The sequence below is a fragment of the Pygocentrus nattereri genome, chromosome 2, assembly GCF_015220715.1.
Source record: "Pygocentrus nattereri isolate fPygNat1 chromosome 2, fPygNat1.pri, whole genome shotgun sequence".
Lineage (NCBI taxonomy): Eukaryota > Metazoa > Chordata > Actinopteri > Characiformes > Serrasalmidae > Pygocentrus > Pygocentrus nattereri.
Window position 1 is genome coordinate 14,963,078 of NC_051212.1, and position 24,779 is coordinate 14,987,856.

A 24,779-nucleotide genomic window follows, 5' to 3' on the forward strand; every position below is an offset into this window, starting at 1 on the left:
TTGGTCAGTGAGGTTTTGTCCACAGTGAGTTCACAAAAGTAAATAGAGGGTGAATAAAATACTTTTGATGTCTGAAAAAACGCGTTTGGTGTGGAAGATGCTGTCAGTTATACACAAAAAATTTACTGGATCTGAAACTGCATGTGTAACATTTAGAAGCAGAGCATTAAAAGCAGTTCAGTGTTTCAAAGTAATAACAGCAGAAAGACTTTGTGACTGAGACGTTACTCACCTGATACAGTCAGTGTAACTGCATCACTGGTCTCTGAGTAACTCGGCTCTGTTGACTGTCTTCCTTTACAGGTATAAGCTCCTCTATGAGATGCAGCAACTTTAGAAATGGTGTATTCCTTCCTCTGTTGAGCTTCACTGAGAGGTTCACTATCCTTAAACCAGTCATACTGCCAATGATGTCGACTTCCTATATCACACGTGAGAGTGACTGTCTCTCCGATGAACACAGGATCAGCTTGGTGTATTGTCACTGTAGCTTTTGGTCTCGCTGTAAAAACAGGACGAATAATTCAGAAACTTTTGAGACTAAAATATTCAATTTTCAAATATTATATTCAAATATATTACAAATATATTCAAATAATCGGAAGATGCACGTGAGTTTGGAATAATGACTGAATAATGGGATAACTGATCATAAATGATATGAGAAATGCCTCCTCTATTTATTCTAATGTCAAATTTGTTGCAAGAAAACAGACGAACCTGTAACTGTGATCGCGGCTGGAGCACTGGTCTGTGTTGTGTAGGCTCCTCTGTGGGCTGCACATCTAAACTCTGCTGTTCCTGCATGAGACACTGTTACACTCAGTGTCTTGGTGCCTTTATCTACAGGACTCTGAGGCTGTAATTCCTTAGAGTCTTTATACCAGAGAAATTCCCATCCAGTAGACTCCACCTCACAGGTCAGAGTAACAGTGTCTCCAGTGTAGACAGAGCTCTGAGGATCCACCCTCACAGTCAGTTTGGGTTTTCCTGTTGGTATGAAATGATGAATCAGAGCTGCTTTTCATTTTACAACACAAGCAGTAGTTCAATCGTCTTATACACTGTATTTTATTAATGAGTCTTTAAATCTGCTGTCATTGTTTCTGAATGGGCTGCACCAACAAAGGTTAAACTTTAGCTTGGATTAAATGAAGGTTTATCAGTAACACTTTACAATAAGGATACATGACAACATTAATTCATAGCATTACTGAATTTGATGCCAACATGTTCTAAAAAAGGGACGGGGGCATGTTTACCACTCGGTTTCATCTCCTCTTTTAACAATGCTCTGTAAGCGTTTGGGAACCAAGGAGACCACTTGCTGTAGTTTTTAAAGTGAAATGTTTCCCATTCTTGTTTGGTATAGGATTTCAGCTGCTCATCAATTCAGGGTCTCCTGTGTTGTATATTTCATTTTATAATGTGCCAAATGTTTTAGTGACTGTTCTGGACAGCAGGCAGGTCAGTTTAGCACCTGGACTCTTAATACTGAGCAATGCTGTTGTAATATGTGCAGAATGTGGTTTGACATTGTCTTGCTGAAATAAACAAGGCTTCTCTGAAAACAACAGAAATATGCCCAAACATGTATATATTGTTCAGCATTAACGGTGCCTTCATAGATGTGCACGTCAACCCATGCAGTGATTTCTACTACAGAATCATGTCTGTTTTAAATGCAGTGCCACCTGATGTGCCCAAAGTTCACGGCCAGCAAATACTGTATTTTGGCCTTGTCCTTGCGTACAGAGATTTCACCATATACTCTGAGTTGTCTAATGATATTCTGTACCATAGATGATGAAAAACAAAAGTTCGATGCTATTTTATGTTGAAAAATGTTACTCTTGAATTGTTCCACTATTTGATTATGCAGTCTTTCACAGACTGGTGTACCCCTCCTCATCTTTCCTTCTGAATCACTTCCATGGCCACAGTGTATAAAACCAAGCCCCTAGGCCTGCAGACTGCTTCTACAAGCATTAGTGAAAGAATGTGTCGCTCTCCGGAGCTCAGTGAATTCCAGTATGGAACGTGATCCGACGCCACCTGTGCAAAAAGTCCAGTCGTGAAGTTTCCTCACTACTAAATATTCCACAGTCAACTGTCAGTGGTATTATAACACAGTGGAAGCGATTAGAAACAATAGCAGCTCAGCCACGAAGTGGTGGCCCATGTAAAATGACAGCGTGGGGTCAGCAGATGCTGAGGCGTATAGTGTGCAGAGGTTGGCAACTTTCTGCAGAGTCAATCGCTATAGTCCTCTAAACTTCATGTGGCCTTCAGCTTAGCTCAAGAACAGCGTAGAGAGCTTCATTGAATGCGTTTCCATGGTCTGCTAAGATGCTAAGAAATATCTTAATATCCCTCATTGTCTTTCATTATTGTCCCCCCTGGCCCATAACCCAGATTTCTCTTTTCAGCTGAATAGCTCTGGACTCTCAGTTTGGTTTGACAGAGGGATTAAAAGCATTTCCCACATGTTTTCTGGAAGTTTGCTCAAATCGTTCATACAACTGCAAGAAGAGTACGAGTTACCTAGGTCAGACTTTTAAAATATCTCCAGGTTCGTCACCTGATCATCTCAACTATTAAGGATGGGAGATTCAGAAAGGAATTAACCGACCTTGAAGAGTTGCTAGTTAAGAAAAGCCAGGCTTGAGGGGTGATTTCACCAATTTATGGCATTTTGCTAAAACATGTTAAACCATCATCAGACAGTCTGAGAGGAGGCTGGGAGAGGGACTTGGGCCAACCAATCACAGAAGAGAACTGGTGCAATATGTGGAACATTTTTCCATGCGTTCTGGCAGTGTAAAAGAATTGGCACTTTCTGGGACAGAGTACATATTAGGGTAGAAAAAAATCTTCCAAACACCATTTCAGAAGCGCCTTCTGCCCTGTAACTTTTGGGAACAGGAGTGGAACGTATTTTTGATACTGATAGTAAATTTTTGTTTCTAATGCTTTCATTTCTGGCAAAAAAATGTATCCTAACTCGGTGGGCCAGCCCCTCTCCGCCATCTGTTGAGCAATGGCTTTCCCAGGCTGCAGCTCTGCTTCCTCTGGAGAAACTGACCTATGATCTACGTCACCAAACGGATAAATGCTGGAAACTCTGGACCCCACTGTGGACTTACGTAGAAAATTTAAAATACTTTTTTAAAATCCTGTGTATGTTGGCCTGATGTGTGAGATTTAAATGTATAATTGTTAATACTGTACAGGGTGCAATTAAATAAATAAATAAATAAATAAATAAAGCTTCCCAAATGAGTTTCCTTTACTGTATTACATCTGTAGGTCTCTGTTCATAAACATAAACTAGCAAAAACAAATTTACTATAAAGGGAAAGTGTTTGTATGAATTCAGAAAAAAGACGCGTCAGTCAATGAAAGACACTGTGTAACAATGGAATCCATGGCCGCTTTTCATTTTACAACACAAGCAGTAGTTCAATCGTCTTATACACTGTATTTTATTAATGAGTCTTTAAATCTGCTGTGATTGTTTCTGAATGGGCTGCACCAACAAAGGTTAAACTTTAGCACCTCACTGAACAGGAGTGTGAAGTTATATATACAGCATTACTAAAGCATTACTTCTTTATGGGTTCCTGAGGTTTGTAGCCTTCAAAGTAAAGTGGTGAATTATTTCTTTCCTTCTTTTTCACTGTTTGGTTACTGATGAAATAATTAGTGAACACCGTTAAATAATGTTTTTATTTAGAAAAGTATCTTTACGTGTAACACATGAATGAATATACATCCATAGACTGTAATGAGGTGTTAAAGGCAGATCCACAGTGAGGGCAAACAGTACCTTCCCTAAAAAATCTCCATTCTTTACTTCAGAACTGAGTAGAAGTGCTAAAGCCCACTCCTTGTAAGTGCAGCTTATGTGTACTCTAGCGTCTTTGTGTGTGGCTAACATGTTTCCTCACAGCTGGTGCGCTAGCTCACTGTTAGCGGGTTAGCTTGTGGCTACTGTGTAAGCTCAAGGCTAGCAGGCTGTGAGTAATTCAGATTAGTTTGGATAGTTTCCAATTAAAGTTTGTTTCAAATTGTTTAGTGTTAAATAAAACACTAATAAACTGATAATGATAAAGTAATTATGGCTCCTGGTTTCTTCATGACGACTGAATGTTAAATGTTCTTTAATTGTGTAAACGCCTTTATGATGATCTCATGATATTCGTATACAGTCCTCTCACAAGTTTTAACTACCAAAGACCCATATTTGATCAGGTGGAATCACCATGTGTTTCTGTTTCTTCAGGACAGGTTGTCCTTCTGTCAGTCAGTGAAACTAGAAGAAAACTGTTTAAATATCTGGTGCTGTGTCTGTGAAGCTAAGACAATAAAAAGCTGAGACAATAATTTTTATATTTTTATTTGTTTGATTTTGATTTTGTCACATTCTAAAGCTTTAGCTCAGTGTTTATTTGCTGCTAGGAAAGTGGCCTGAATGGATCAAGTAAAACCATTTTAAAGTCTCACATGTTGTTCTAATAAACTGAACATCAGGCACATTTTAAGGCGCTGCTTATTTCTATTGTATCAGGAATGTCTGTGTTCTATGCTGCATATTTGCAACTGTGCTGTTGTGTTTACTGAGCTGTATGTGCAGTTAAAACATTTTACTATTAGTGTTGTGTGTATTTATTTCTTTTGAAACATTGACAGAGGACTGTAAAGACAATTAGATGGATTAAGATTTTTTAAGATTAATAACATCTTAATGATTGGCTTTCGTCCGTTATTTAATCATTAACAGTGATAAAGAAGTAATATTTCACCACTTTACTTTGAGGGCCACAAACATGAACCCATGAAGAAGTGATGCTTTAGTAAAGCTGAATATATAACTGAGCCCTCTATGAGATGTGAGACTGATGAGATTTACTTAGCTAATGTTAGCATGCTAGCTACAATGTTTGTTTATACTGTTTCTGGTAGCTGTAGCTCTTTATCGGATATGTAACAAAATTTAAGATATTAGGTCATTTTAAAGTAAACCTTAACAGTATCTGTATAGTATTTGTAAATAATGTGGCTAAAGTTACACAGCTAACATACAGTATTTCCAAAAGTTTTCACTCTCCCATCCAAATCACTGAATTCAGGTGTTCCAATCACTTCCATGGCTACAGGTGTATAAAACCAAGCCCCTAGGCCTGCAGACTGCTTCTACAAACATTAGTGAAAGAATGTGTCGCTCTCAGGAGCTCAGTAAATTCCAGTATGGAACGTGATCCGACGCCACCTGTGCAAAAAGTCCAGTCGTGAAGTTTCCTCACTACTAAATATTCCACAGTCAACTGTCAGTGGTATTATAACAAAGTGGAAGCGATTAGAAACAACAGCAGCTCAGCCACGAAGTGCTGGGCCATGTAAAATGACAGCGTGGGGTCAGCAGATGCTGAGGCGTATAGTGCGCAGAGGTTGGCAACTTTCTGCAGAGTCAATCGCTACAGTCCTCCAAACTTCATGTGGCCTTCAGCTTAGCTCAAGAACAGCGTAGAGAGCTTCATGGAATGTGTTTCCATGGTCTGCTAAGATGCTAAGAAATATCTTAATATCCCTCATTGTCTTTCATTATTGTCCCCCCTGGCCCATAACCCAGATTTCTCTTTTCAGCTGAATAGCTCTGGACTCTCAGTTTGGTTTGACAGAGGCATTAAAAACATTTCCCACATGTTTTCTGGAAGTTTGTTCAAATCGTTTATACAACTGCAAGAAGAGTACGAGTTACCTAGGTCAGACTTTTAAAATATCTCCAGGTTCGTCACCTGATCATCTCAACTATTAAGGATGGGAGATTCAGAAAGGAATTAATCGACCTTGAAGAGTTGCTAGTTAAGAAAAGCCAGGCTAGAGGGGTGATTTCACCAATTTATGGCATTTTGCTAAAACATGTTAAACCATCATCAGACAGTCTGAGAGGAGGCTGGGAGAGGGACTTGGGCCAACCAATCACAGAAGAGGACTGGTGCAATGTTTGTAAAGACTTGTTTCCCAAATGTTCCTCATCTGGTGTTCATGAGCTTAATGTTAAATTCATGAATAAGATATATTTCACACCTGTTTGCTTACAGAAGATGTTTCCAGATAGATCTAATTTGTGTTTTAAATGTAAAACTGAAAAAGGAACATTTTTTCATGCGTTCTGGCAGTGTGAAAGAATTGGCACTTTCTGGGACAGAGTACATATTAGGGTAGAAGAAATCTTCCAAACACCATTTCAGAAGAGTCTCCTGCCCTGTAGCTTTTGGGAACAGGAGTGGAACTATTTTTGATACTGATAGCAAATTTTTGTTTCTAATGCTTTCATTTCTGGCAAAAAAATGTATCCTAACTCGGTGGGCCAGCCCCTCTCCACCATCTGTTGAGCAATGGTTTTCCCAGGCTGCAGCTCTGCTTCACTAAGGTTAAACAAACAGTCTGAAATATTATCTGAATAGGAACATGTGCATATCACTGCTGTCGGAACAAAACATTGTATCTCCAAAATGGAAACTTTAGAGGAGAAGGAACAAACATACAATACTTTCAATGTAAGTCAATGGAACCAGACTTCTTTCCAAGTCATTTTAGGCCATTTATTTTGGCCCATCTTTCATTAAATTTACAGACAATATAAAGGCCAAAACGTTTTTTCAAATTATCTTAAAAACTGAAAATCAACAGAAATGGAGATGCGAGGTTTGCTGAGGATGGTCAGCTGTAAAACAGTTACACAGTCAAGGCTTTAGGAACATAATGAAATGTTAAATAATGATTAACCACTAAAATACCCTTTGCAGTAAAAATAGCCTTATTCTAAAAACAGGAGCTGAGAGAACAGAAGAAAGAACAGAGTCTCAGAGCATAATTTACAGTCAGAGGCTGAACATGACGCTGTTATAATGATTAAAATTTCAATCATAATGATTTACAGAAAAGAGAGCACAGAAAACACTGCAAGGACGCAAGAAGTGGGGAATCAGCGAACCCTGATTTCAGAACTGTAGAAATTACAAAAGAAAAACTTTCTGAACTTCATAATAATCTGAGTGGATCAAAGACTCAGTGTGAGCCTGTCTTAGAGCAGAGTTTGTGTTTCTAAATTTGCCGTAGCTGCTCTGGTGAAGTGAACGTGGTATTTTCATTACAGTGAGCTGAAGTCTGTATAAAGTTATAGACCAGTTCTGAAAGAAGCTTAATATTGTTTTTAAACTTCAAAATAATCATTCAATGTAATGAAGACGTTTTATTAAGCTCTGATTCATTAGTTAAGTATTAATAATCATTCAATGTAATGAAGACGTTTTATTAAGCTCTGATTCATTAGTTAAGTATTAATAATCGTTCAATGTAATGAAGACGTTTTATTAAGCTCTGATTCATTAGTTAAGCATTAATAATCATTCAATGTAATGAAGACGTTTTATTAAGCTCTGATTCATTAGTTAAGTATTAATAATCAGTCAATGTAATGAAGACGTTTTATTAAGCTCTGATTCATTAGTTAAGTATTAATAATCATTCAATGAACTGACTGGAGGAGTCGTGTGTTTTATACACCAAGAAGAAGGAGGAGCAATTACTTTGACAGAATACAGCATCAGATAATTACGCTCTTTATGACTTGTAATTAAAAAGGAGACAAACAAAAAACAACAATCATTGATTTTCTACAGGTTTATCCAATTTAGGATTTTCTTGTGTTTCTGTTCTCAGGCCAGACTTACACTTTTACTACCTGTGAACAATGGCCTGCCTGCCTCCCTGTCTGCCTGTCTGATAGTCTGTCTGATAGTCTGTCTGATAGTCAGTCTGTCTGTCTGTCTGTCTGTCTGTCTGATAGTCTGTCTGCCTGCCTGCCTGCCTCCCTGTCTGCCTGTCTGTCTGTCTGTCTGATAGTCTGTCTGTCTGTCTGTCTGTCTGGTAGTCTGTCTGTCTATCTATCTATTTATCTATCAATCTATTTATCTAATCATGTACTTTTTACATTTATTAATAATAATAATATATAATATAATATACAGCAATGTGTATTATTTACTTTTTACTGTGTTTTTTTTAACCAATCCCATTTTATCTCCACAGTAACTGCATTCTTTTAAAGCCAAACCTTTTCAGGTCAGGGTCCTCATGCAGAGGCAGTGTTTGTCTCAGAACCCATCAAATATTTTCAGAAGCGAAATTAAACATAAACTCATCTTAAAATTCCTAATATTTTCAATTCATTTTGACACAAACTGTAATTTCCATCAAAAAATACAACAGAGTACCATGATAAACGAATGAAAATGCATAATCCTGTATTGTGACTCAGTGAAACTGTGGAACAGAGAAATAATAAAATAATGACTCACTAATTTGTTCTACAAACATGTTCTCATCTAAATCTGTCCTGATCCATGTTGTCAGCTAGCATAGTAGCCCACCCGCTCTGAGCTCTGAGCTCTGATGATTTATCAGACTAAAGCTTGTTTTACACTAGAATAACACAGCAGCTCAGCAGAGCAGAGTTCTACATCTTTATAGTGGCCGGGAGTTCAAAGCAGGAGCTGCACTGACTCTTCATGCTAAAACGGTTTAGTGTGAAATAACAATAACTTCTGTTTATTTATGGCGTCCATACTGTATTATAACTTTACAGGCTGGTCCAGTTACTGAAACACAAAACACCACCATGACTAGAATACCCAAACATGTAAACTGCATTCAGACGTATATTTACAGTAAGAATTACATGTTAAGACAAAAATCACAGTCACAAAAACTGCAAGGAATGATGGGAAACTCTGTCCTCTATCACCACAACGTTCAGAGACAGGCAGACTCTCACAATATAATCAGCAAATCACAGCTAATTACTGCATCACTCTTTACTGCAGTCTACTGCTTTAAGGAGGACAGTAGATCACTGCAGTGTTTCTGCTGTAAATGTGCAGCAGTTCTCTACAGTTTACAGCAGAATTATTCTGTAAATTAACGGCTGACGTCTGTCTTTCTGCACAAAGAAGCTGAAACGTATCAGCTGTGTTTGGTTTACTCTGCCTGATCCACAGCTCTGAGTGACAGAGCCTCCACTGTAGACACGGCTCTGAAACACCATCACAACTGGTTTATATTCTGCTTGCAGTAAAAATGAAATGCTTTAGAAATATTTCAAACACATCTACTGTGTTAATAGTGATCATAGTAGACTACAGTAATTAGTTACGCCTGCTGTGTAAACTGAGTGGCCACTCACTGGACATTTTACCAGTAACACCTACATAAAGGTGCACTTTGTAGGTCTACACTGACCGACTGTAGCCCATCAGTCTCTGTCCAATTTATACGCTCCTTTAATGTTTACCTATATGGTAAGTGTTTCTGATAAAATGGCCACTGAGTGTAAGTACCTGTCTGCAGGTAACAACGGAAGGTAGGAGTACTGAATATACTGGTTTGTCAGTGAATATTTATGGATATAACAGAAAATGAAACATTGAGCAGAGGTCAGTTTGGACGAGGCCAACATGCTAAATCTGTTCTTTAACAGATTTGACACGGCAGGCTCTGTCCCCCCCAGCCTGACTCCTCTGCTGCCAGTCCTCAGCAGACCATCCCACTCATCCCCCCTCCCCCTCCCGATAGCCTGCTCCCCTCTCGTGATAGCCCATCTCACACCTCCATCCCTCCCCCACCCACTACCTCTACAGTGTTTCTCACTGCTGACCAGGTGACAAGACAACTGAAGAGACTCCATGCAAACAAGGCTGCAGGCCCTGATGGGGTTCCACCCAGGGTGCATAAAGCCTGTGCTGCCCAGCTTTGTGGAGTACTTCAACATGTCTTCAACATGAGCCTGAGTCTCCAGAGGGTCTCCATGATGTGGAAGACATCCTGCATTGTTCCTGTTCCAAAGACGCCACGACCCAGTGACGCCAAGGACTACAGTCCAGTGGCACTGACGTCTCATGTCATGATGACCATGGAGAGGCACGTCTTGGATCAGCTCCGACCCATAGTCCAGCCTTTTCTAGATCCCCTCCAGTTTGCCTATCAGCCCCACCTGGGAGTTGAAGACGCCATCATCTACCTGCTCATCCGAGTATATGCTCACCTGGATAAGCCAACCAGCTCTGTGAGGGTCATGTTTATTGACTTCTCCAGTGCATTTAATACCATCTGGCCTGCTCTTCTGGGTGATAAGCTCACAGTGATGCAGGTAGATGCCCTCCTCGTGTCCTGGATTGTTGACTATCTGACTGGCAGACCACAGTATGTACACTGCAGCACTGTGTGTCGGACAGAGTGGTCAGCAACACTGGAGTTCCACAAAGAACTGTCCTCTCTACCTTCCTCTTCACCCTCTACACCACGGACTTCAGCTACTACACAGAGTCTTGCCACCTTCAGAAGTTTTCTGATGACTCGGCAATAGTTGGATGTATCAGCAAGGGAGTGGAGGATGAGTACAGGCAGACGGTGAAGGACTTTGTCGCATGGTGCGAGCGGAACAACCTGCAGCTCAATGTGACAATAACAAAGGAACTGGTGGTGGACCTGAGGAGAGACAAGGCACCGGTGACCCGTGTGTCCATCAGCGGGGTCAGTGTGGACTATGCTCAGGATCTTCTATGAGTCTGTGGTGGCGAGTGCTATCCTCTATGGATAGGGTTAGGGTCACAAAACTCAATACCAAACTGTTCATATGTGCAATAACAACAATTGTGTGTGCAATAACTCAGAGGGTCACTAACTTAATTTAAATAATTTAAATAATTGTAACTGCTTTATACCTGATGTTTCATATTACACAATCACAATCACCGCCACCTTACTATATTCATAAGTACTTAAATCTGGTGTACATACTGTAAATTTCTCTATTGTCTTAAATTATTAGTAAAGTGTTTATTTTTACATAAATGGCTGCAACTGTAACAACTGCAATTTCCCCCTAGGATCAATAAAGGAATCTGAATCTGAACATATAAAATGTAAAAACCTCTCGTTGTTGAAAGTTTATGCTTTGATCATGTAGTATTGAAATACTCGGATATTTAACTTTTAACAGCCTGGAAACAAGTTACTGTGCTTTCTGCATCTTTCTGTACATATATGCAGGTTACTAGCTGTAGCCAGCAGGGTTAAGGGTGAGATGGGGACTTTTAATTTGAAAGCAGCTCCTGGAGGCGGTCATCTTCGAGCTCCAGGTGTGTTTCAGTCCCGCGATAGTTCGCCACAGTATCGTTTAGTTTCGTCTGGTCTTCTGCCGGTCGTAGTCAGCAGTCCGCGTCGGGGCTGCCGAGTTAAGATGGAAGAAAGTCGTGACGCGGGTCGTGGACGCTGCAAATCACGTGCGTGAGGACGATTTCCAGAGCGGCCCAAGCGGCGTCCGTGATCATAGAGCAGGTTGGGAGGTTCAGCAGTGAAGCTCCGCCCATGAAGCCCCCAACGAGCAGGTAGGAGCTCCAACTCTCACCTCCACCCAGACTCTCCTAAACCAGCCTTAAACACCCGGACATGGGTTTTACAGCTGGAGCCGCATTCAGGGGTCTAGCAGGGGTCTAGCAGGATTCAGGGGTCTAGCAGGATTCAGGGGTCTAGCAGGGGTCTAGCCAGATTCAGGGGTCTAGCAGGGGTCTAGCAGGGTTCAGGGGTCTAGCAGGGTTCAGGGGTCTAGCAGGGTTCAGGGGTCTAACAGGGGTCTAGCAGGATTCAGGGGTCTAGCAGGGTTCAGGGGTCTAGCAGGGTTCAGGGGTCTAGCAGGATTCAGGGGTCTAGCAGGGGTCTAGCAGGATTCAGGGGTCTAGCAGGTGTCTAGCAGGATTCAGGGGTCTAGCAGGTGTCTAGCAGGATTCAGGGGTCTAGCAGGGGTCTAGCAGGATTCAGGGGTCTAGCAGGATTCCAGGGTCTAGCAGGATTCAGGGGTCTAGCAGGGGTCTAGCAGGGTTCAGGGGTCTAGCAGGATTCAGGAGTCTAGCAGGGGTCTAGCAGGATTCAGGGGTCTAGCAGGATTCAGGAGTCTAGCAGGATTCCAGGGTCTAGCAGGATTCAGGGGTCTAGCAGGGGTCTAGCAGGATTCAGGGGTCTAGCAGGGGTCTAGCAGGATTCAGGGGTCTAGCAGAATTCAGGGGTCTAGCAGGATTCAGGGGTCTAGCAGGGGTCTAGCAGGATTCAGGGGTCTAGCAGGAGCTGAAGAGCTCAGTGTTAAGTGGACTAACACCGTGATTGTCCAGGTCGAGCTGGTCCAGTTTAAGGGGATGTTGGCTTTAAAAACAGGCTGGTTTGAATAGTCGTGTGCCTGTCTGTACTCTGCAGGGTGCTGGTGCCTGTGGGGGGATAATAGCCACTGTTTTCCTGTTTTCTCATGTTTTAATACTATTTTGGTGCTGCTTTCTCTTATACTGTTTTGGGACTGGACATCTGCTGTAGTGTTTGCTCCGAGGAGCTTTTATTCAGCCTGGTGCCTAAACTACGCAGTAAGGCTGTAAGGGTGGAGGTCCCTGATGGTTGGGTGGTGTGGTCTTGGGTGGTTAAGGGTCTTAGTGGTTTCAGGTCACCCTGGGAGACGAATCCCACCCCTCCTTGTGGTTTCTGTTGGGTGTAAATCTGCTTTTCATATTAGGTTGAGATTTTCTTTCCTTGCTGTATGTTTTGATTTAATTATTCATTTATTAAATTTTTGGTTTTTGATTGTGCTTATTGGGTTTAACGTGGGGTGGCAGTGCACCATGAGGCCGAGGGCAGTGCTCTGTTCATGAGACGCTGGAGTTAATCGTGTCTGCATTTTCCTTTTTTGGGGAAAATCTTGGTTCTGTGTGCCCTTCAGTTTAAAGTATAAGGGCTGCAACAGCAGAGCGCTTGAACTTAAAGTAGTGGGTTGTGCTCCCACTTGGTGAGGGCCACAAAAACTTGACAGACTGTAAAGACAGTTTAAAAAATCTTAATTATTGGCTTTCGTCCGTTATTTTTCAGGCTTTATTTTTAATAACGTTTCATGTTTATTAATAGATTTTTTTAAAACTCAAAATCAGTGTAAACTGAATGACAGAGCTACATATCAAGTTTTAAACAATATTTTCACCCTTATTACCTTTTTATTATTTATCTGTATTAAAACCACTTTATTATTTCAAAGTAATAACAGCAGAAAGACTTTGTGACTGAGACGTTACTCACCTGATACAGTCAGTGTAACAGCATCACTGGTCTCTGAGTAACTCGACTCTGTTGACCGTCTTCCTTTACAGGTATAAGCTCCTTTATCAGACTCAGCAACTTTAGAAATGATGTACTTATTCCACCATCTAGCTTCACTGAGAGGTTTACTATCCTTAAACCATTCATAATACCAGCCATCTCCACTTCCTGTATCACACGTGAGAGTGACTGTCTCTCCGATGAACACAGGATCAGCTGGGTGTATTGTCACTGTAGCTTTTGGTCTCGCTGTAAAAACATGAAAATAATTTAGAAACTTGGAGACTGAAATATTCAGTCAGAAGATGCACAGGAGTTTGGAAAAATGACTGAATAATGATCCAGTTGACAAATCAGTATTAGTAGTCATAATAATATTAATAATAAATTGATAAGTTTCATTACAAAACACTGTTTATTCATTTGTAGCAAATTGAGAGTTTTGATTTAAATTATAGTTTATTTAAAAATAATTTTAATGGAAAAATATTCTTATTTTCTATTAAAAGTAGAGAATTAATATTTCCTGTTTGTAAAGCTCACACTCAACAACTTATAAAAATGCAGACATGGTTTTGCCACAAAACGCTTCTTTTGTAAATGTGAAAGAGGCTGATCAGTTGAAGCAGATAAGTTACCCTTATTAGCCCCACAATGGGGAAATTTCACTGCATTTAACCCATCCGTGAAATGAACCACCACATACACACTAGTGAGCACACAAACACTAAGGGGCAGTAAGCACACTTGCCCGGAGCAGTGGGCAGCCCTATCCACGGCGCCTGGGGGGCAATTGGGGGTTAGGTGCCTTGCTCAAGGTCACCTCAATCATGTACTGTCGGTTCTGGGGATTGAACCACCAACCTTCCGGTCACAGGGCCGGCTCAACTACCTCCAGCCCATGACTGCCTCCCTCAGTGTATCAGATGTATTAGATTGTGGTTTTTGAATGTGAAACGTCTTTAGACGTTCTGTTAACTCATCATTTCAAAAGAAATACAGACATATGTATCACTAATGTTAAAGTGTTAAATGCACATACTGCTTAAAACGCACGTCTCCAGGATACAGCTGTTTTTCTGGCTGTATTTCAGTCAAATTTAAGGTTTAGTTTAAGATTTTAGAGTAAGATTTTGGTTTAATGACCACAAAGTGTTTCTCTGAATTTGTTCACGTCAGGAAACCTGAGCTACCAGTCGGTCTTCACATTGTCCTTTTAAAATAGTTCCCAGTAATCATATGTTAAATGAATATTAGATGAATCAGTAGTGTAACCCAACTTTATAATGGAATGAACTGTCAATCTTCATTTGATATTTAGTCAAAAAATAGACCGTTTAACTGAAGCCGTCCTTTGTGTGTGTGTGTGTGTGTGTGTGTGTGTGTGTGTGTGTGTGTGTGTGTGTGTGAGTGTGTGTGTGTGTATAATTCACATTGACTGTTGAAGATCTTTTGACTTTGGCTCACCTTCAACTCTAATTTGAGGTAAAAGTAATAAACTAATTAATCTGCTTATTTCCTCTGCAGAGCTGCTGTTAGAGATTCTGCTGTCAGGTCTGTCTGTGTCTGAGCTCCATCATAAACAAGCTGCTGTGTAAGGTGAACAGAGAAAGAGCTGATTTACACTTTACTGTGTAAGATACCTGTGGAGAGGTGATGTGATCTGACAGTCAGTTTGATAAAACACTGATTAGTTGATGTTTTATTGTGTATTTCATGTTTGTGTAACATGTTATTTGTTCACTTGTTATTTACTTCTTTCTTAATAAAGTTTAATGTGACATATATAGTGTTTTATTTTTCAAAGGATCCTCCATGTATTACATCTGAACTCTGTATAATAGTGTATCACTTCACTGTAGGGGGCACAGATACTGTTAACTAATAATGAAGAAATAACACATTAACTAATAACATAACTAATAAACACATCATTAGTTATTAACATGAATAAAGATATTCAGACTAGTCAGTGGTTTTTCTTTCTCCAGTTGATGATTCTGGCATGACTGAATTTAGATTAGATTTAGACTAAAATCACTGCAGACAGAAATCAACCAAGAAACAATTCCCACGTTGTTTAAAGGAAACAATGAATAAGGTAAAACACTTTAGTTAGCTGTTCATAGGCTGGTCATTCCTGTGTGTAACGTACAGGGCAGCTGCCTTTGTTGAGCTGCTGAATGAACACATCTTACTGTAGGTCTGCTTATAATAGTTTAATACTTTAATAATATGGTTTTCTATTATTATCTTAGTAAATAATTCACTAGTCTATTCTGTACTGAGTTCACAGCATTTTGGCACATTATGCCACACATAATTCATAGCATTATTAATACAAACACAATGATGTGGAAATCATATAAACCATATTTTTAAAGCAAAACACTAAAGACAACATATCAAATGTTTAAAGTGAGAAATTTTGTTTTTTTGAAAAGTATTAATGTTTTGAAATTTTGAATTTGATGGCAACATGTTCTAAAAAAGGGACGGGGGCATGTTTACCACTGGGTATCCTCTCCTCTTTTAACAATGCTCTGTAAGCGTTTGGGAACCAAGGAGACCACTTGCTGTAGTTTTTAAAGTGAAATGTTTTCCCATTCTTGTTTGGTATAGGATTTCAGCTGCTCATCAATTCAGGGTCTCCTGTGTTGTATATTTCATTTTATAATGTGCCAAATGTTTTAGTGACTGTTCTGGACAGCAGGCAGGTCAGTTTAGCACCTGGACTCTTAATACTGAGCAATGCTGTTGTAATATGTGCAGATTGTGGTTTGACATTGTCTTGCTGAAATAAACAAGGCTTCTCTGAAAACAACAGAAATATGCCAAAACATGTATATATTGTTCAGCATTAACGGTGCCTTCATAGATGTGCACGTCACCCATGTCATGTGTGCTAATGCACCCCTATACCATTAGGAATACTGGCTTTTGAACTGTGCATTGATAACAAGCTGAGTGGTCTGTAGTCTAAAACTTAACAATCTCTCAGTTTCATCAAGCCTATCTGTTAAAAATCTTGGTGTCATGATAGACGCTGATCTGTCCTTCGACACGCATATAACTAATATTACTAGAACAGCTTTCCTGCATCTCCGCAATATCGCTAAATTAAGAAATTCATTATCTCTACAGGATGCAGAAAAGCTAGTTCATGCATTTATCACTTCAAGGCTAGATTATTGTAATGCCCTGCTGTCTGGATGTCACAGCAAAAGCCTTAACAAGCTTCAGCTAGTCCAGAACGCTGCAGCCAGAGTCCTCACAACAACTAGGAAGTTTGACCATATTAGTCCAGTTTTATCAGCCCTGCACTGGTTACCAGTTAAATTTCGCATTGATTATAAAATTCTATTACTGACATATAAAGCTCTAAACGGACTCGCCCCTCAGTACCTGAGTGAGCTCCTCTCCTACTATGAACCATCACGCCTACTTAGATCACAAGGTGCTGGCTTACTACGGGTACCTAGAATAAATAAAGCTACATCAGGGGGGAGAGCTTTCTCATACAGAGCCCCCCAGCTCTGGAATAATCTTCCTGCCAATGTTCGGGAATCAGACACAGCCCCAATCTTTAAGTCTAGGCTAAAAACTTATTTGTACAGTCAAGCATTTGGTGACTAGTCTTCCCTGTCAGGTCTAGACCTGCTGGAGTCTACACTCTACGCTCTGTTTTACTGTAATCTGTGGTCAGCCACTCTTTACAGTACTAACTCTGTTTTTTTTTTTCTCCTTTCTCTGCCGAGCTGATCAGCTGCCCATCCTGTGCGCCTGATGCTGTTGCCTCTACTGCCTTGAGTGGTGCCGCTGCTCACCAGCCTTCTGGACCGGTTTGACCACCACTGAGCTTCTTGCTGTACAGCGCTGTGCAGTCCTCACCCTCAGATCTTTCTTTTCCCACTTTACTATAATACTTCTTACTAATAATGTTCGCTGTCCGGTGTCGACCATAGGAGGATGGGTTCCCCTTCTGAGTCTTGGTTCCTCTCAAGGTTTCTTCCTCTTTTAGGGAGTTTTTACTTGCCACCGTCGCCGCTGGCTTGCTCATGGGGGCTCAGACCCGGATTTTCTCTCTTCTTTTCTCTTCTCTCTGTAATACTGATTGTTCTGTAAAGCTGCTTTGTGACAACACCTGTTGTAAAAAGCGCTATATAAATAAATTTTGCTTGCTTGCTTGCTTGCTAGTCCAGAGGACACAGTGTCCATGATTTCCAAATAGAATTTTGAATTAAGATTTGTCTGACCACTTTCCCACTTCCTCTCAGTCCATTCTAAATGAGCTCAGGCCCAAAGAAGGTGGCAGCATTTCTGGATCCTGTTTATGTACAGTTTCTTCTTTGCGTTTAACTTGCATTTGCGGATGCAGTGATCAACTGTGTTCACAGACAGTAAACGGCAGAAGTTTTTCTAAGCCCATGCAGTGATTTCTACTACAGAATCATGTCTGTTTTAAAAGCAGTGCCACCTGATGGCCCGAAGTTCACGGCCAGCAAATACTGTATTTTGGCCTTGTCCCTTGCATACAGAGATTTGCCCATATTCTCTGAGATGTTTAATGATATTCTGTACCATAGATGATGAAAAACAAAAGTTCTATGCTATTTTATGTTGAAAAACGTTATTCTTGAATTGTTCCACTATTTGATTGTTCCACTATTTGATTGATCATCTTTCCTTCTGAAAGACTCGGCCTCTCTGAGATGCTTTTTTTTTTTATACCCAATCATGTTACATACATATGTTGTCAATAAACCACCAGGTGTTTTTTTTTTAGCATTGCACAACTTTACCAGACTTTTTGTTTCCACCCTCACAACTTTCATTTGAACTTTCTATTGTTCAAAAAACTATAACATTTGTCAGTTTCAACATTGGATATGTGGTCTCTTTTTTTACTGTTCTCAATTAAATATAGGTTAAGTGATTTGCATATCATTGCATTTTGATTTACATTTTGCATAGCATCCCAACTTTTTTGGAAATAGGGCTGTAACTAAGAAAACAGCCGAAGGGCTCATTTTCAAACTATAACAGCATTGGTTAAAGCAGAGTTAGGTAAATGACTCATCAGCACAGCAGAGTCTCTGACAGGAATCAGTAAGTAAACTTCCATAATAGACCTCTATTTGTCAGTAAAACCAACAGCAGACATTTTATTTCAAGAGAACTCTTTATTATGAACCAGATTTTATTTAGTTGTGATGTGAGACTGATAAGATTCAAGTGCTACAAGTCCAGTCGTGAAGTTTCTTCACCATTAAATATTCCACAGTCAACTGTCAGTGGTATTATAACACAGAGGAAGCGATTAGAAAGGACAGCAGCTCAGCCACGAAGTGGTAGGCCATGTAAAATGACAGCGTGATGTCAACGGATGCTGAGGCGCATAGTGCGCAGAGGTCTGCAACTTTCTGCAGAGTCAATCGCCACAGACCTCCAAACTTCATGTGACCTTCAGATTAGCTCAAGAACAGTGTAGAGCTTCATGGAATGGGTTTCCATGGCCGAGCAGCTGCATCCAAGCCTTACATCACCAAGTGCAATGCAAAGCGTTGAATGCAGTGGTGTAAAGCGCCTCCACTGGACTCTAGAGCAGTGGAGACGTGTTCTCTGGAGTGATGAATCACGCTTCTTCTTGGTAAAGTTTGGTGGAGGGGGGATTATGGTGTGGAGTTGTTTTTCAGGAGTTGGGCTCGGCCCCTTAGTTCCAGTGAAAGGAACTTTTAATACTTCAGCAGACCAGGAGATTTGACAATTTCATGCTCCCAACTTTCTGGGAAAAGTTTGGGGATGGCCCCTTCCTGTTCCAACATGACTGCACACCAGTGCACAAAGCAAGGTCCATAAAGACATGGATGAGTGAGTTTGGTGTGGAAGAACTTGACTGGCCTGCACAGAGTCCTGACCTCAACCCTACAGAACACCTTTGGGATGAATTAGAGTGAAGAATGATAAAAAATTCCCCTAAACACACCCTAACCCTTGAGGAAGGCCTTCCTTGAAGCTGTTATAGCTGCAAAGGGTGGACTGACATCATATTAAACCCTATTGATTAAGAATGGATGTCACTCAAGTTCATATGTGTGCGAAGGCAGATGAGCGAACACTTTTGATAATATAGTGTAGTTAATTTTAGTTAGCTAGACTGTATATCACCACTTTTCTCTCAGTCTGCAGTACATTACTTTAGATATAACAATGTTTGTCATGTTTATCTTTTATTCTAAATTGTATCATCTTTTCTTTTTACAGGTTGTAATAAGCATGCATATCTTCAGCAAACAGGAAAAAGGTTTAAATATTAATAAATATTTCATTTTAATTTACAACAAAGCTAGTGCTGGGTCCTGTTCTGTTATACAGTGACTCAGTGCAGGTTAATCTTTCACTGTATGCTCTTACTTTCTAATATTATATATCAGAGTTTGATCATTTAGTAATGTTAATAACCGCATTAGCTAATCTTCTAAACTATATCAATTAATCTTAGTCACTATATCAGTTGATCTTACTGTGTGAGCTGCAGTAAGATATACAGAAACAGTTACAGTAATTACAGTTAAACTGGTCAGCAGTGGTGGCCCAGTGGTGGTCCCTTTCCATTGATGGACGTGATAGAAAGCTGATAAACCGTGCAGTGACTGATCGGCTCCAGTCAGTAGTTGTAGTCCTGTGAAGCGCACCTACAGTATACACAATTTTGTCACCCCTGTCAAATGACAATATGTTGATTTTCTAACTGAAAATTAATCAATAATTAATCCTCAAAAGGAAACACACGACATTTAAAATAAATTATAATGGATTAATTGTCTTAAATTGATTTGAATTGAACGTTAAACAAGATGTACTGGTCAGACCTTCTGTACAGGACATATTTTGTGCTTTTATTTCCCTTAATTTGTTAAATTCAGCAAATAAACAGTAACTGTGTATTAAAGTGTGAGTGTACTTGTTTGTATGTAGGTACTAATGGAAGGTAGGAGTCTCTAATAAACTGGTCAGTCAGTATAAATCTGTTGATTCAAAAGGATTGTACAAATGAACCTTTTGAGCAGACAAATGTAAACATACAGTCTTAGCTGCTGAAATGCTCCTCTTGCATCTGTTTTATTTGACTTAAAAATACTTAAAACAAACATCCCAGCTAGAGAAATGTTAGAGACATTTATTTTTTGTATTTTTAGTGAAAACGTAAATTATAAATTTGGATTTAATTCTTCAATAATATTCATAGTTTTTGCATTTGGGTAATATAAGAATTTAGCAGTGTAATTGCTTTAATGTGATGTAATCTGATTGGCTGCTGAGTTTAGTAAGAAAGGGTGATGAGCAGAAGCCTCGAGTCTAGGAGCATCACAGTCTTTTGACTGTCACGCTGATTAATTTAGAAGTCAGGATTCATCTTTTGTTTTGTATGCTTTTAAATTCATAGTAAAGATACAAACCACCACTTTGTGAACAACTGCGTGAGCAAATAGTCCAACAGTTTAAAAACAACGTTTCTCAACGTGCAAATGTAATTTCATCATCTACAGTCCATAATATCATCAAAAGATTCAGAGAATCTGGAGAAAGCAAGGCAGAAAACCAACATGCCTGTGACCTTCGATCCCTCAGGCGGCACTGCATTAAAAACCGACATCATTCTGTAATGGATATTCCCACATGGGCTCAGGAACACTTCAGAAAACCACTGTCAGTGAACACAGTTCGTCGCTCCATCTACAAGTGCAAGTTAAAACTCTGCCATGCAAAGTGAAAGCCAGATATCAACAACACCCAGAAACGCCGCCGGCTTCTCTGGGCCCGAGTTCATCTGAGATGGACTGATGCAAAGTGGAAAAGTGTCCTGTGGTCTGACGAGTCCACATTTCAGATTGTTTCTGGAAATCATGGACATCGTGTCCTCCGGGCCAAAGAGGAAAAGGACTGTCTGGATTGTTATCAGCGCAAAGTTCAAAAGCCAGCATCTCTGATGGTGTTGGGGGTGTGTTAGTGCCCATGTCATGGGTAACTTGCACATCTGTGAAGGCACCATTAATGCTGAAAGGTACATACAGGTTTTGGAGCAACATATGCTGCCATCCAAGCAGCGTCTTTTTCAGGGACGTCCTGCTTATTTCAGCAAGACAATGCCAAGCCACATTCTGCTCGTGTTACAACAGCGTGGCTTCATAGTAAAAAAGAGTGCGGGTACTAGACTGGCCTGCCTGCAGTCCAGACCTGTCTCCCATTAAAAATGTGTGGTGCATTATGAAGCTCAAAATCCGACAACGTAGACCCCGGACTGTTGAACAACTGAAGTTGTACATCAAGCATGAATGGGAAAGAATTCCACCTACAAAGCTTCAACAATTAGTGTCCTCAGTTCCCAAACGCTTATTGTAAAATAAAATGTTTATGAATATAAATTAGATAATTCACATAGAAACATCAAATGTTTACCTGTTTGTCCACTGTGGATGAGGACAGTCAGCACTAAAGCAGAGACAGAAACAGAGGATATGATGCATTAATATGAAAGATTAGCTGTTATCACAGGCAGATTTAATCTGAAAGGGCAGCACAGCAATACAGCCATTCCAACCTTCAACCAGGTGAAACATCTGGAGGTACAGTAACCTTATTGTCTTATATATAATGGCTTAAATAAAATCATAACAATTTGAACAATGATGTAGTGTAAAGGGGCTAAGCTGCTCCTTTGCTTCCTCCCATATTAGTAATGTATTCATGCTGCTTGCGTATAGGTTGGTCAAGTCAGTCCAGCACCTAGTTATATGACTCGGGTGAGAGTAGAAAAAAAGGTTAGGTTGCTCGCTGACCATCGCATGGACGAAGGTTAAACTCCAGCACTCCAAATATGGACGTATTTCAGCTTAGAAACACAGTAATTTCATAATGTTGATGGAGTTTAAAGGTTGTGGGGTCGGCACACACAGTGGTCATTCCTACAGACAGAGATTGTGCTGCAAACAAGTTCACAAACATCCTGTTTAGTGGATAAATAGTCAGATCAGTGACTTTTCTCAATAAAATATCAATTGTAAAAGATGATGATGATGCATTTGTTTACCGTCAGCAGATTTCTGAATTGTGGTTGTGAAATAATTTCATGCCTGGTGGACCCACCAGGAAATGTGTGTGCAGCACAAGAGCTTTAACTAATATTTTATTTTAAAATATTTATGAGTTTAACACATTGAAATGACGAGGTAAACAAAAAATGTTTTCTGTGAAAAGGTTATAGCACATTTTATAGTTTTTGCCCTTTTTCCCCCAAAAATATTAAACTCAACAAATAAACAGAAACTTTGCAGTAAAATGTGCAGAAAAGTGTCATATTTAAGTGTGTTTCTGTAGAGGATGTTGACTTTTAATCATTTAGAAAATCAACAAAACATGTCATCTGATCTATAAGCACCAAAATGAAAAGCTACATGTTCCGTATCACTCACACCACTCAGATGCAGACACAGCACTGCTGTACACTGACAGACACTCTTCTCAGTGAGAACCCAGTATAATTTCATTCACACAGCTGCTGTTATTTTAGTTCACATTCAATCATTTTCAAAAACACCCCCTTTAATTAATGCCGGTGTCTAAACACATTCAGACCAATAGTGTCCTAAAATATTGGCACTCCTGGTAAACGTGAGCCAAACAGGCTGTAAAACATTCTTTACTGCTTATATTTTTGAGCTTTTATTCAAAATATTAACAAACATCAAACCCTTTATTGAAGTACAGTGATTGAAAAAAGAAAATCAGAAAATAAATCATGTTCTTAAATGTGTGTGCGCTACAATTACTGGCACCCCTTCATGGCTCGCAATGCTTGACTGGTGTGGTCAGGCTGCAGTTCACAATGGGCCACTGTGGCCAGCTTCGATGATGGCTTGTTGGCGCTGTTTACTTCTGTCTGAAATTCTAAGACTATGCTCACAGTTTTCAGAACAAACTATTGTTGGCCAAAAAACTTTGTGAACCAAATGAACTGATGAAACTTGAAAACAGACGCAGCTCAGTTAGACTATTTAACATGCAAACGCAGTGAATCTAATAGTTAACAGCACTTCTCTCAAACTGCTGTGAGTGAAAAACAAAAATAAACTGAACAAAGACACGAAAAACACTAGTAACTAAAATCTGCAGATTCCAAGTGCAAAGAGAGAGAGAGAGAGAGAGAGAGAGAGAAGATTTTTTCCCCTTTGGACATTATATTTTGTGTGTGTGTGTGTGTGTGTGTGTGTGTGTATTAGCCTGCATATCTGCTCAAATTCTCCATAGGACATCGTCACATACACAGATTTTTGAGCATGGTTGTTTGAGCTGAACATAGTTTGAAACTGAAAGGGTCCAGCCTGCACCACCAGCTGCCAGCAGAGGGCGACAGCAGCAAGGTAGCAAGGTGCCCAGCCTACACCGCGAGCTGCCAGCAGGGGGCGACAGCAGCAAGGTAGCAAGGTGCCCAGCCTGCACCACCAGCTGCAAGCAGAGAGTGATGACAACAAGGGGCCATAAGTTCGGGGAACTCCAATTCCCAGAAACCTTCGGGCTGATTAGGTCCAACCCGACACACCTGCAGACTCCCTACTTAAGGTTGTGGCAAACAGTAGCTCTTTGTTACACCTTTGTAGAGGGGTGACCAGTGCAGTACACAGCCCAGGTGGTCATTTCAACAATAAAAAAGAAAAGCGGGCTGAAAAAAAGAAACTGCCCCAAAACTACAGAAAGAAGAAAAGAGGGCTAAAAAGAATCGTCTGCCCCACAACTACTGAAAACACAAAAGGAGTGTTGAGCTGCTAAATGCTCCAAGCTATAGAAAAGACAACAACTGCAACATAAAGTCTACCTTCCCTTCATGCTTCCAGCTGAAATTAATTTTTGTTTTCTCATTCTTTTATTTCACCTTCGTAGTTCAACCTGTTTGAGCTGCTTTCAGCATTTTTGTTTATCCTTTTCCCGCCTCTTCATTTCCACCACCTTGAGGTGTTTTACCTGTTGTGACCTTCAGTACATCAGTGGTTCAGTACATAGTTGTTTGGGAGGGAAGCTGGTTCTGAGGTGGAAAAGGGGGCAGTTGAGGGGGTGGGCAGTGTGTCCTTGGAGCACTCAGATAATCAGTTGACATCCTTGTGCTTGGAGATTCTTTGTATCTCAAGTCAAATGTTTAACTTTGTCCAGAAAGTTCTGATCAGTTTAAGAATTAAAAGCCATGTCCTCAATAACCATGTATCCAAATTATTGTCCAGGGCCTTTGGACGAAAAAACAGCCCCACTGGATTACAGATCCACCATCACGCTTCACAGTGCAGATGAAAAGTTTCTGCGTGGCTATTTTTTGTATTCACACCGAACTCACCTTTGGTCACCTTGTGGATAAAAAGCTCTACTTTGGTCTCATCTGACCATAAAACACTTTCCCACTGAAAGTTCTAGTAACATTTGACAAACAGTAGAAGCTTGAGTTTGTTGGTCCTTGACAGCAGAGGCTTTCTTCTAGCAATGCCCCCAAACTACATGTGGTTATATAGGTGGTAGTTTACTGTGGTTTGGGGAAGCTC

At 40.2% G+C, this 24,779-nt stretch overlaps 1 protein-coding gene across 2 annotated transcripts in view; it reads right to left on the reverse strand.

Annotated features, from left to right (window-relative positions):
• LOC108415343 (carcinoembryonic antigen-related cell adhesion molecule 5-like) overlaps positions 1-24,779 on the reverse strand; it is a 653,433-nt gene that overhangs the window by 522,693 nt on the left and 105,961 nt on the right. Inside the window, exons 2-4 of one of the 2 annotated variants that reach the window (XM_037547413.1) lie at positions 21,655-21,687; positions 13,174-13,443; positions 233-502 (exon numbers count right to left, since the gene is read on the reverse strand). The exons of the other annotated variant lie outside the window; for it this stretch is intronic. Of the exons in view, the coding sequence (XP_037403310.1) occupies positions 233-502; positions 13,174-13,443; positions 21,655-21,687 (573 nt within the window). The remainder of the gene's footprint in view (positions 1-232; positions 503-13,173; positions 13,444-21,654; positions 21,688-24,779) is intronic. 2 annotated transcript variants of the gene reach the window in all.